The sequence below is a fragment of the Canis aureus genome, chromosome 19, assembly GCF_053574225.1.
Source record: "Canis aureus isolate CA01 chromosome 19, VMU_Caureus_v.1.0, whole genome shotgun sequence".
Classification (NCBI taxonomy): domain Eukaryota; kingdom Metazoa; phylum Chordata; class Mammalia; order Carnivora; family Canidae; genus Canis; species Canis aureus.
This window is the reverse complement of record NC_135629.1, coordinates 21,580,988-21,595,066: the sequence shown is the minus strand read 5'-3', so window position 1 is coordinate 21,595,066 and position 14,079 is coordinate 21,580,988. Positions and strand designations below refer to the sequence as shown.

At 41.5% G+C, this 14,079-nt stretch overlaps 1 protein-coding gene across 1 annotated transcript in view; it reads right to left on the bottom strand.

The window, feature by feature from the left end:
• Nucleotides 1–2,954: 2,954 nt before the first annotated feature.
• The window catches only part of LOC144289745 (uncharacterized), an 87,930-nt gene continuing 76,805 nt past the window's right edge, over nt 2,955–14,079 (bottom strand). Inside the window, exon 3 of the mRNA XM_077858083.1 lies at nt 2,955–3,084. Coding sequence (XP_077714209.1) covers nt 3,064–3,084 — 21 coding nt within the window. The 3' untranslated portion in view covers nt 2,955–3,063. The remainder of the gene's footprint in view (nt 3,085–14,079) is intronic.

Genomic DNA, 14,079 nt, shown 5'->3' with positions numbered 1-14,079 from the left:
TTCCTTAATATAAAAAATTGGTATCTGACCAGGCCATTTTATCAATTCAAAAGAGAGATCGTTTCATTATAGTTCTTGAGACTGATTTTTTTAAATAGCAGGCCTCACCCAATGAAATTAATGAATAAAATAAACCCTGTCTTCAATAAATCCATTCATGTGGTTTTGTTAAATTTCATACATCAATTTTATGATAGTGAGATTGAGTCAGACTTTCTCAATACTGAAGACAGAGATGACAGTTAATCTCAAATCTGAGTTTGCTACTATTTCAACAACTTTAGAATTCCAACCACTTCTATGAATTCTCCTGTGTATATGAGACAGGCCCAGGCTTTCGTCTCACCTTGACCTGGATCCAAAAAGATACCATGTTTCATAATGCATGCTATCTGCTCACTGGTCTACAGATCATCCACAAAAATCTATCATAGCTAGTAGCAGTGGAAGACCCTCAGAGGAACTTCATGGGTGAGAAATCAAAGGACATTCCCAAGACCATCCAGGAAGATGATGAAAGATCTTTACTAGCTCTAAATTCCATGACTCCATTAACCATTTCTTTTAACTGTGGGCATCCTTGCCTCTTGTGTTACTATTTACTATTTGCCTTATCTCTTGCTAATTAAAGAAGAAATAACATCAGGAAGATGGAAGACTTTGTTTTTCCTCTATCTAAAGCTTCAGCAGACAGACTGGAATAACAAAATGGCCCAGGTGGAAGTGAATTTTAGCACTCAAAAGCTCTTTGAGGATCTTCTAGTCAATAATAACTGTGGCTCCTTTTTTTTTTTTTTTTTTTTAATCTATGAAATGGGAAGGTCAAATTGGTCTCTAAGTATAGAATCTTTGAGGGATGCCTGGGAGGCTCAGGAGTTGAGCATCTGCTTCTGGCTCAGGGCATGGTCTCAGAGTCCCGGGATCGAATCCCACATCAGGCTACCCTCAAGGAATCTACTTCTTCTTCTGCCTATGTCTCTGCCTCTCTCTGTGTGTCTCTCATGAATAAATAAATAAAACTTTTTTAAAAAAATCTTTGGGGCACCGAGGTGGCTCAGCTGGTTAAGCATCCAAGTCTTGATCTCAGCTCAAGTCTTCATCTCATGGTTCTGAGTTTAAGCCTCACGATGGGCGTGGAGTCTACTTTAAAAAATAAATAAAATTGGGCAGCCTGGGTGGCTCAGCAGTTTAGCGCCACCTTCGGCCCAGGTCGTAATCCTGGAGACCTGGGATCGAGTCCCACATCGGGGTCCCTGCATGGAACCTGCTTCTCCCTCTGCCGGTGTCTCTACCTCTCTCTCTCTCTCTCTGTATCTCTCACGAATAAATAAATGAAATTTAAAAAATAAAATAAAATTTTAAAAATTAAAATAAATAAATACAATAAAAGCTTTTAAAATCTGTCCCAGAGATCCCTGGGTGGCGCAGCAGTTTGGCACCTGCCTTTGGCCCAGGGCGCAATCCTGGAGACCCGGGATCGAATCCCATGTCGGGCTCCCGGTGCCTGGAGCCTGCTTCTCCCTCTGCCTATGTCTCTGCCTCTCTCTCTCTCTCTCTGTGACTATCATAAATAAATAAAAATTTAAATAAAATAAATAAATAAAATAAAAAATAATAAAATAAAATAAAATCTGTCCCAAATAGCTAAATGCATAACAATGTCTTAAGGAGACACTTATTAGAGAAATTTTATTCAACTGCATGGGTTGGATGTCTCAATCTCTATAACAGAGATAAACTAGAAAAAAAAAATCACTGAAGACAAAGAAGTAGGGTCCAGTTCCAACCAGGACAAGGACTTAGACATCTCAAATTAGACCCCATGGGCTTCAGCTGCTCCATCTAGAAGATGAGGGCATTTAAACTGACAACTTCTAGGGCCTTTTTAGTACTGACAAATAGGGTACTCTAACCTACCTGCTTTGTTTTAAATATAGGAAATCACAACAGAGACTAACCCGTCCCATGTCAAGTAACTATTAGGCCTCCCAATAGTAGTATAATGCTCCTTCTCCTTCACTACCCTTCCCTCCATAAAAAGGAATCTGTTTCAAATACAATCATGCTAAGACAAACGAGATGGACTTTATGCCAATGGTTCTTATCATTAAATGTCACTGAATACAAAACGTGAAATGAAATGGTTCCCCATAAAGGTGACTTCATCCTATGACAAAGCTACCACTAAATGATGTCAGACTTTTTATCCAGAACACCTGGCCTCAACCAAGTATTTTCTCTGACAAAGGCAAGTCACAGTTGTTCATTCATTACTGTCAGAGAGTCGCTGATTGCCAACGAACATGGAAGATGCCATCAAATACAGAAAATATGTGTAAGAGAAAAAAATCATCATGTTCCTTCTGACCTTCCCCCAAAATTGCAATCAGTACTTTGGTGAGGTGAACAATGATTGAAAGAAATGCTCGTAAGTCTTTCTGAAAATCTTTGTGAGGCCACAGTAGTTTTCTCAAGAACCCTTATCATATGGAAAGCTTGGGATGAGACCTTCTTAGTGAATAAGTCAGACTAAATTCCCGCTAAAACTCAAGATGAGATCATTATACTTTTATTCCATGGTGGTTCGTTGTTTGCTGAGGTATTATGGGACCAGAAAAGCAATTATTCTTTCGGTGATGCATATGGCTCATAACTTAGATGGCCCACCCTTCACTGTATGAATAAGAAAAAAAAACACGCAAACAAAAAATAGTTCTTCTGTGTCCTACTGTGTCTTTTATAAATCCTCAGATCAATGCAGGAGTTATTCGAGAGGGTTACAGCAGAAAACAGCAGAGTCGCTTTCTTCTTTGAAAATGAGAATCTCTCACCCTCAGTTTGCAATTGCTCTGATGAACTTAGGACTTGTAACAGTTTCCTGCACTGTGTGTGACCCCTGCAGCCACTTTTTTTGTCGTGAATTTTCAGACAAATACTCATAAACATGCACTTACCCTGTTGGCCAGCAAGCATCACATCCACCCGTTCATGGTTGACAGCAAATCAGAGAAGGGATCGAAGCCCTCACCATCGCCCAAATGTTTCTTTTGGAAACTGGAATTGTCAGCAAAAGGTCCTGGGACACTGCAATACAAAAATATTTTTTACACATAACTAAGATGTAGCTTCTAAAACCACCACTTCCTTAAACTTGAAAACAGCAAGGCAGACATAGAATCTAGAGGTAGGGGAAAACACCTTTAAAATGAGGGTATATCAATATATCAAAATGTGATGCTGTAAAATATGAACCGGAAATACCGCTTTGAAAGATACGTTTACCAATTACTTTGACACATATATCAAAAGATTGTTGTTTACTGCGGACTTGGTGCAAAATATTTTACATATTTTGGCATTGAAAAAATATCAGGTCCCGTCATAGAGTGCTCAGGTAACAATAAGGTGTTCGAACTCGAATATTATGTGGATAAGTGTACCATTTCCTAAGAAGTAATTATCTTTTCCAGAAGATGAAAAAATGTAAAAAAGTAAATAACAATTTATATTATTTTTAAGTAATAATGAACATTGTTTCTCCTCCAAAATAATCCTAAAAATGTCTACAAGTTACTTAAGGAGCAAGACTCAAGGAGACATGCCCATTAAGAGACAACATACTATGTAATGTGCAGGCGTCAAAGTGGAGAAGCCTGAATTCTGGACCTGATGTTGTCACCAGTCATGTGGACCCAGCAAAGCTACTTACTATTTCAAGATTCCAGCCACTTCCTGTACAAGGTCAGAGCAATTATTAATGTTCCCCAAGTCCCTTCTACCGCTTAACTTTGTTGGGTTGTTGGGTTTTTGTTTTGTTTTTTTATTTTGATAAAGTACACTTATTCCAAATAAGCTAAACTATAAACATCTCCTTTAGTATTACTGATTAAAAAGATTTTTATCACGGATCATTCTTATGTCAATCTGCCATCAACACTGAAGCTGTGCTATAGGCAGAGGGTTTTTGCACATGCATAGAAGAATTCTTACCCTGGCACTAGTGCCCAACCCTGGTGAGCTGCCCCACCCTTGATGGATGACAGCATTCCTTGGGTGCCCATGGAAGGCTTCCATTTCTCTCTACAAAGTACAGTTCCAACTACTATGGAAATCGACCCCAATGTATTACGCATGAGTGTTTCTCCAACTTTTGTGTGTATAAGTGTAGCTTGGAGTCATCAGCAAAAAGAAATGGACTAAGCTTGTTTACCATCTCTTAGGATAAAAACACACTTCTCCCTGTGGCCTACAAAGCCCTGCAAATGGATCACTTTCTACTTCTCTGCCACCTCCAGTCACCAAGTCAATTCCCAACTACAACACAGTTACAGTGGTCTTCCTTCCACTTCAATCAAGCTATGCTTTTCTGTCTCAGGGCTGGAGCACTGGTTTCCCCGCCCCCCACCCCCTGCCCCCAGTCCCAGCTCCCTTGAAATGCCATGAGCCTCCTCCTTACACAAATGGCTTTCTCATCACTGGGTCTTAGGGGCAAAGGCTGCTTCAAGTAGACTGTCCTGCCTACCTACTTAGGTTAGATCCCTAATGCCTCTCAGTGAGAACAACCTATTTGCTTTCTCCAGAGCTTTTGTCGTAATCTCTGAACTTTTTTCTCATTTATTCACTGGTCTTCCCCACTTGAATCTAAGCTCTGCAAGATAAGGGAACATTCTCTGTTTTATTTATCACTCTACTCTAAAACTTCAGAAAAAGTGCCTGGTGTATAGCAGGCACTCCATACAGATTTATTGGGTCAACAAATGAATCAATCATCAAAAAGAATTCATTCAAAAAAAAAAAAAAAAAGAATTCATTCTTCAGCATCCTACAAAAATACTATTGACTGAAAACTCATGATGTGCTAGATATTAAGTATTTTATAGCAATTGTTTCATTTACTTCTCTTCATATGACAAAGTTCCTAGTAGACAATGTTGTAAGTTTAAAAGATGCAGATGAGAAAACTAAGGTGTAGTCTTAGGAACTTGCCCCTAAACCCACAGAAGCAGGGGCTTGACTCTACCCCTTGTTAGTGTGCACTCGTTAGAGCTCTGTATTTTTCCAGTCAATACAGTCATACAAACATTTTGAGTGCCTACCTTGTACTAGACACCCTTCTGACTCAAGCTCACTGCAAGGTCTTGTAGCCTCTGTGATCCTGAGCTTTCTGCTTCACACAGGGAGAGCTAAGGCACCCCACAATGACCAGGCAGTCAGTGCAAGTGAGAAAAATAGGCCAGGTGTAAGGTGCAGAGAGCAACGCGCCAGGTTGCAAACTTGAAGACCAGCAGTTTTTCAGCCAAAGAGGGCGGCCAGTGCCCTCCACAAGCCAACTGTTGCCACAGGGGAACATAAGCCCGGGGCTTCAAGAGCTTCTAATTCTATGAAGGAACACAGTCATCTTTACTGTTTTGTGAAATTTCCTAATTTTTCAAAGATAGCAGCTCACTTTTTAATAGCACATGTGAAAGAAGGGGTGGGGAGGAGAAAAGAAAGAACAAACTTGCAAGCCCCGTGCCAAATGACTGCCCAAGTCATGCCATGTCCGTGATTCTGGAGGTATCTGGAAGCACAGAGAGGCTGTATAACTGAACACAGAAAAACACAGTAGGTATCTGCATACGTAAGGGCTCTCCAAAGGAATTATCTCAAGCAAGTTTTAGAATGAACTGGAAGGTGGGGTAGCAAAGGTGTTTCACAAAACCAAGAATGTGGTATTCAGAGGCTTGGAGTTGGGAAGGAGGCAAGGCACACCAAAAAACAGCAGTTCATGGAGCTTTCCTTTTCATTCATGCTCGGAGAAGCTGCAGGTTTCCAGCTAAGACACAGGCTGGCCAAACAATGCTCTAAGTGTTGTCATTAGTGTTGTCTTGCTTGATTTCCTAAAATATGAAAGTTACCATGCATAGATGAGAATAAAAAACAATGGGGGCCCTCGGTGGCTCAGTCGGTTGGGTGTCTGACTCTTCATCTCAGCTCAGGTCAGGATCTCAGGGTCTTGAGTTTGAGCCCCATAACAAACAAAAACAAAAACAAAAACAAAAAACAACTACCACCACGGTTTATGGAACTTTTTTTAGTTTTATTTGTATAGGTTTTAAGAGTCCCATAGACCCAGAACTGAATTCCAAATTCTCTATAATTCTGACCAAAATACTATATAAATAATATATAGTCCACTTTTCATATGTATTTGCAGTGTATATATACTACAAAATACATACTGTATATATACACATACACCATAATGCATACATAAAGTACATATATATACCTTTATATACTATAAAATACAAGCTCTGTAAGTCTAACCAAAATATTATATAAAAAATACTCGAGTTTTTATATATAGAGTATGTATACTATAAAGTACATACTATATACACATGTATATACTACATGCAGTACATAAACATGCATTTATAAAATATAAGCTTTATAACTCTAGCCAAACTCTGAACTCTAGAAATTAAAACATACAGCCACTGGAATTTAAAATTTTTAAAATTAAAAAAAAAAAAAGAAAAGAAGACAGATATCCAAATACATTACCCAGAAAACCACCCAGAGGCAAAAACTGTCTACCTAGAATTGTATACCCAGAAAAAAAAAAAAAAAAAATCTTTCAAAAATGAGGATGAAATAAAGATCTTTTCATACAAACAGAAGTCCCATCACCTCTTTACAAGGACATTCAGAAAGATGTATTCCAGGCCAAAAGAAAATTATTTCTCTGATTTAAAAAGAAAAGGGGGAGCCAAAATAATGAACTCATGAGTCAATGAAAACTAAACACATCAAAAATGATGTGCATGTCTCAAAAATAAAAACATTTCTTATGTAAAAATAAATTTAAAAATCTGGCAGCACAACATATGCCCCCTGGCCCAGCTCACTTATTTACACTGTGGCAATATCGATCACCAAGGCCTTGCTCTGCAAACCTGAGTGTGCAACCAGGGCACCAGCTTGAAATCCATATTCCTGCCCCCACCCTCAGTCCAGAGAGTCAGGCCACAGGAATCTGCATTTTGGCCAGATACCCCAAGTAATCTGGATGAAGATGGGTCCTTGCCTCCACTCTGAGGGGCACTACCTCACTCTCCATCTCTTTAGGGCCAAGCTGTTTAGGGAGCCAGGGCTCAGCCCCAAGAGGTCCCGGTTGACACATCAGCAGGACTTTGCTTCACTAGAGCCCCAGAAGAGCACCTGGGCCCAGGGGGTCAGTAGCAAACCTTCCTTAACCCTACTAAATCAGGAGCTGCAATAAATTAAAAGCTCATTAAATTATTTTAGAGAAAAGCCTAGAAGTGCTGAAACTTTAATTGTGCCATATTCAATCTGTTTTCCTAGAGACTCAAAAAACCAGATTACCATCTTGGGGGTCATTAGAAAGAATGAAGCCTGCTCCCTTTCAATTTACATATTTAAAAATGCATATATTCTTGCAGTGGCTGCGACCCAGGCTTCCCAGGCTTCCCGGTCCCGTGGTCATTCCACAGTCTAACCAGAGAAAGAAGCCCGGGATGCCACAGGGTCCAGCTTTGTGTTTTTTGTTGTTGTTGTTGTTGTTGTTTCAAGTAGAGGAACCAAAGCCCAGGAACTGTGGTTGCAAAACAGCTCCAGGAAAACAGGTAGAGGCAGCCACAAAACAACCATGATGTTTACTTGTTTTGTTCTCCCCTGTTTATTTTTCCCTGAAGCAATCCTTGCTCAGTACAAAAGTCTGCAGGGAGCTGGAGAGAGCAGCTGTGGTTCCCTGAGGCCAAGACCTAGCAATCAAGTTGTTTACCAAACACTGCCAGGCACGGTGAAAACAACAAGCTAGCAGGCTGCATTTGCATCTGCTTTTCAAAAACAACCTCCAAAAGTCTAGGGCCTGGCCTGGTACTTCCTTGTATGGCTGAGGGCAACTTGGAAATTAAAGGCATGAACTGCATTAGGTATTAGCACCCGTGGCCTAAATGTAATGCATTATTATTCTGTTTCTCTGGCATCCTAGGAAACATCCTAAGAAAGGAGGACTGGAAGCCTGTGGAGTGCAAAGCAGTGGTTTGATACAGACAACAAGCTCCTGCCTGGCATTTCCGGCTTGGCAAACTCATCATTTGCTGACCATCCAACACCTCAAGACATCCAGCCTTGGTTCGAAATCTTGAAGGAGCCCTGGAATCCCCAGGAGGGTTCATGAAACACAGATGGCTGGGCCCCTCCACCAGAGAGCCTAATTTAGTAGGTCTGGGGTAGGGCCTGAGAATTTCTAGAAAACTCCCAAGTGAATCAGGTGCTGTTGGTGTAGGCACCACACTTTCCATACCACTGTTCTAGGGTCAGATGCTTTCTAACCATCCTGAAGACCTGGGAACTGATTTGCCACCTTGACCTCTCCACCTCTCCCCATGGGTTCTCTGAGTGAATACAGGAGTGTCGAGCCCAAAGAAGTTCACAGAACAAAATGCAGTGCATGGTTTTCTGTGTGCCTCTCCAGATCCTTTGCCCAATGTCCCCCTACCCTGCTCTAGGCCCTGGAAGGCTGCTCTTTGTGGACAGCATCAACAGATATCCTTGCCCTCTGGCTTTCCAGCTGAGATGGAAGTCTCATCACAGGAGGACAGATAAGATGGGGCATTTACTGCTGGGCTTCCTTCCCTCCAGGGAAATGCAGGTTGAGTCCATGAAAGGTCACAGCACCCACCAGGCAGCCCTCTCCATAAAGATATAGTCTCTTTGTCCTAGTAACTACTACCTGCCCTTCCCTAGTCCTTCCAGACAAGGGGAGAGGTAAAAGCCATCCTTTTTCCCACAGGGACCCTGACACAAAACTCAAATTCAACCCACTGTCCACTGGATCTCCTCTGGTTTTAAACCGCTAAACCTGGAATTTTATATAGCCCCATAATGTAAACATGCATGTACGCACACATGTACACACAAAAATACATGTACCCATGAATGTACACACATACAGAGATGTACATATGAATGCACACAGCCACAAATGTATATATTTACAGACTTTTTCATGCAGCCATATGAGATTAGTCAGAAGACCTGGAGCCCCAAGGCCAGGGCCATCTCGTGCGGTTCACACGGATGTTCCTTCAGGTCCCATGTGCTACAGGAAGAGGGGGCCCACTTTGTCTCCTCAGTTACACAACCTGATGGGAAAGAGAGCATTTGTGAGAGCTTCAATCCTTCTCTAATTTATTAACTTAGTTTCTTTTGTTGCAAATGGCACCAAAATAGAAAGGGAACAGAAGTGGGTGGAGCAGGCTCCATCATCAACTCCCATGAATAACTTTCTGACAATGCTGAACCCAGTTCAAAAAGCACACCGGCTGCAAAAAAAATAAAAAATAAAAAATAAAATAAAAAAGGTGTATGTTGTCAGCTCACAAATAAAATGCCAATCTGCCTCAATTAATAAAGCTCAGAAGGGAAGAACAAATAATATTTCTGTTTTTAAAATAATAATCACCTCAAATGTACCCTAAAGAAGCTTCTGTCACAACAGCTGGGTTAGAAAGTTCTAATAAAAATGGTCAACCAAACTTAATCAAACGGGTTAAATATACCAACATTTTTGGCTTCAGCGAGCCCACCTGACTTTATTTCAATTAAATTCTCCAAAGCTGACTACAATTCTCTTGCTTAACTTTCACCAGCAAGATTTCTTTCAACTCATCAGAGGACTTGTTGGTATCTATGCTCAAAAACAAGTTTTTAAGTAAACCCATTAGATTAATTAGAACACATGGGGAATATGGTTTCCATGTAATTACTTTTCTAGTTCACTGAGGCTCAACCAGAAACCTTCTGTGTTTGCTTGTTTATTGTGCTTTCTTCACTAAAAATCTTAACGAGCCATTTAAAATCTGGAGGATTGTCTTCCTGTGGCTTCTGTCTCCCCAGTAAGCAGCCTAGCTTATGTCTGACCTCGGCATGGAAAAGATGAGTGACTTAAGTGGACCGTCCTCTTCAAGGATAAGAGGTACCTTAAGTATCCTGCTGCCTTTGGCCATTCCAGATTCCCATTTCTGTACTGAATAAACTCCACTCATCCTTCAACTTGGCTCCAATGCTCACCTCTTCCCACTGCCCTCCGTTACCAACATCATGAAAAATCTAGAAACTTTCCTTTTTCCTTAAAGATGCCCTTTACATCTTTTCCAAAAGCCATTCACTCAACATCCTGTGACCTCAGGCAACCATTTCCCTTTCTTAGAACTAAGGTATCGCTCTGCTAACAGCCCACGTTGCCCATCATCTACCTCCCAGGAAAAAACCATTGCCCCTCTTCACCATGATTCCTCCATACTTTTTGTATGGACCCTTTTTGTTTGTTTTAATTCAAAAGCATACACACATGCCAGTGGGTGCAGGGGTAGGGGGCAGTGCAGAGGGAGAGCAAGAGAGAGAATCTTAAACAGGCTCCACACCTAGCACAAAGCTCAACATGGGGCTGGATCTCACAACCCTGAGATCACAACCTGAGCCGAAACCAAGCATTGGATGCTTAACCGACTGAACCACCCTGGCACCCCAAAACTCTTCTTCTGATGACCACATGAGAGGGAACAATTGTACCCAGCCCAACCATATGGCCATTAATTCTAAGTGTCAAGGACGCCCTCCCATACTTTTTCAGATTTTTAGTACCTGGTTCACAATTTCCATCTAGATCCTTCCAATGTGGCCCCCTCTTTCAACCTTAACAGCCATGAAGATGGTCCTTCGATAACCTGGTCACTGCTTACATAAGGTCTGGTATAAACAAAGTACTCAAAAAAAAAAAAAAATCTTTGGAATAAGTGAATACACACCTGGCTATCTTAATTTCCTTTACCCTAAGAGCTTCCACTGAGAAACAGTACAGTGCAGTAGCTTAAGGCATGGGCTTTGGAACGACTGCATATGTCCCATCCTAGCTATGCCACTTACCAGCTGCAACTCTGGGCAAGTTGTACCCGAAAATTGGGGTAATATTTGCCCATATTCAATAAGGGCTCATTAAGTGCTAATAAACCACTACCACTTCCTCTACATTTGAGGGCATGGCCAAAACATGGATCTCACTATCCTTTAGAACTACTCCACCTCTAAGACCTTCAATTCTGAAATTCACTGATAATCTTCCATTGAGCCACCTCTCACTGGATCATTTCTCCTGAACTTTGATCCTGGACTGTACTGAGACAAGCCGCAACCACCTCTAGTCCAAAATTCCTCCACCATCCAACATCCTCCATCTGAAGTCCCTCTCTTTTACATCATCTAAGGCTCACACCATAGCACTCAGTCCCTGAAATTCCCTGCATTACTCAGGATGCCCTTATCTTTTCTACCAACCTCTTATTCAAGCAATTTGGTTGCTTCACCAGAATAAGCTGGGTGAAGGCAGGGGCTGGTATGATTCACGTTTTATATCCTCACTGCCTATACTACAGTGTCTGGGACAGAAGGTCAGGACATGCAGTGTTAATCTGGGGCCCTTTCAGGGAGCCGGGAAGACTCTCCATAAGCCTACTTGGCACCCAATCAGTGACAAGTTTCTACTTAAGAACCATGGGAACCCCGGGTTCAATTTCACAAACACCTTCCATTCATGGTTCAGTTCAATGGCTCAAAATACAAATATTCCATTCCCACTGGCAAATCAGGCTACACTAAGTGGGCAGGGTTTCCACAAGGTGGGCCTTCGGCTGGTAGGACACATGGCGTCTCTGTCCCTGAGGCCCAGGGGAGCCTCGGTAGCTCCTTGGAAGAACAGTCAAGTGAACAGAGAGCTAGGTGCCAGCTGGGCTCTTTATAAGGCTTTTGTGGTAAACATGTTTACTTTCTTTTCATTGGCTGGGCTTATCACGATCAAGTATTTTGTTTTGAATCTTGCTCTATAAATATGATTACTTTGAGGGGAGAGCTTTTTTGATCACTAGCACACTTGTTTGTCAAACTGTTAAATTCAAAGCATATTTTTGACAATCCATGGTAAACAAGGTAATAAATAAATAATTTCACTTTCACTAGAAACACGATCCCCATGTATCTGTTCTAAAGCTTGAGATGCATTGTGGGTAAGCAAAGCCTCTCTATTGGATGAGAATAAAAATCGCATTCATATGGATGATGTTACTAACAAGAAAAAACTACAATGGCAGGTCCTGTATAAGAACAAAGTGGCGAACTCATGCCTTGGTTTCCCCAGCAGTACCCTTCCATGGGAAGCTACCTGCAAGGACACCAGAGCTTGTCTCATTAACAGGATCTGTATTTACTGTGAAATGTTAAGGTTAAATAATCAGCATACCTAACTGATATGGGGAGGGGGCAATAAAACAACTTTTCAAAGAATGAACCAACTGGGTCATAGAATCAACTGCAATTCTTTTGAGACTTGTTCTCTATGATGCCTTTTGCCTGCTTCACAATTAAGATAAAGGTAGCAGCTGAGGCACCTGGGTGGCTCTGTTGGTTAAGCGCATGCCCTTGGCTCAGGTCATGATCCTGCGGTCCTGGGATCGAGCCCCACTTAAGGCTCTCCGCTCTGGGGAGAGCCTGCTTCTCCCTCTCCATCTGCCTGTCACTACCACCTCTGCTTGTGCTCTCTTTCTCTTTCTGTCAAATAAATAAATAAAATCGTAAAAATAATAATAATAATAATAATAATAATAAAAGTAGCTGCTTCGACTATAAAAAGGAAAAGTTCTCCATTATTGGAAAAGGGAAAAAAAATAACAAGAGCTAAGGGAGGAAAAAAGAAAAATATTTTTTGAGAAAACTAACGGTCTTAAAGAAGGATTTTAAAGTGGTGTTTACAAGAGCCACTCTGTGGGATGAAACATGAAGTTCCAATGCAGTTTGAGCCAAATCTCTCTTCTAGAGAATTCTGTGTCCCCATATTCCAACTAGAAACAAAAGCCATCTTACCACAGGCCTTTGAGGTTAATTACAAATTACTTAAAGGAATAAAAACAAAGAGGCCAGATTCTCTGTTAAAACAAATAATATCCCCACATACCCTCAAATCATCTAAATTCATGCCCAAGTTAAAGAAGTTAAAAGACAATGACAAAACAGTCAAGGTTGTGGTCCCATAATAAGATAAACATCCTCATTTACTAAGTATGATTATTTCATCATGTATGGTGCTGTAGGGAACGGATGACGTTAGAACACACAGTGATCCGGTAAGGCCCCTCATCCATCCAAGATGGTTGGCATACACAATACACAGACAACAGAGAAGACGCACACTGAACAGACTTCTCTTCCAAGGTTATGACGTGCCTCTGGGATACGTTAGACAGGGGGTCACAACCATCCCTGACATTCAGATCAGCTCTCCAATCCAGGTGGGGGAATCAAAAACAAACAGCTTCTCGTGTAGTTTTAGCACAAGGACAACAAGGCCCAGGAGGGTGGTTATTGCATGATGAATCAGTAGGAAGAGCATATCCTGCCCGAGCTTTGCCACCAACTATTTGAAACCTCCTGCAAGTCAGTGAGGTTCTCAGAGCCTGGGTTTCTCTTCCTCTAAATTGATGGCAGGAAATCCTACCTTTTTCAACAATACCACGTCACAATTTTACACCTTGGCCTCAAATCGAAAACACCACATCGGGAGATAACCGACAATTCCAGGCTTCAAAATCTAATCGATACAATACTTGGGAGTGCTTTCGAACAACCCACAAAGGCATCCGAGTTCCCACAACTTAGGAGCAGAAATGAAATTCGGAGTTAATGGGACACTGGCCAGCAACGAGTCATCAAGCATACTTCAGCTTTTAGCTGTCTGAGCAGACGGCTGACTCAGTGGAGATATGGTTACCCAGCCGGCCATGGCCATCTGACCCACTGCCTCAGAGAAATTGGTCTTCAGTCATAAAAACCAAAGAAGTTGAATGACTAATGAAATGACTGAAGAACTTCCAGACAATTCTCACAGTTTCAAAAAGTAAACACACACACACACGCGCGCGCACGCACGCACAGAACTAACCAGGACGGTAAGTATACAAGAACAAGCAGACTCAGAGCTGTCCAACATCCAATGGCCACATCTCCTTTTGAGAAAGAAGT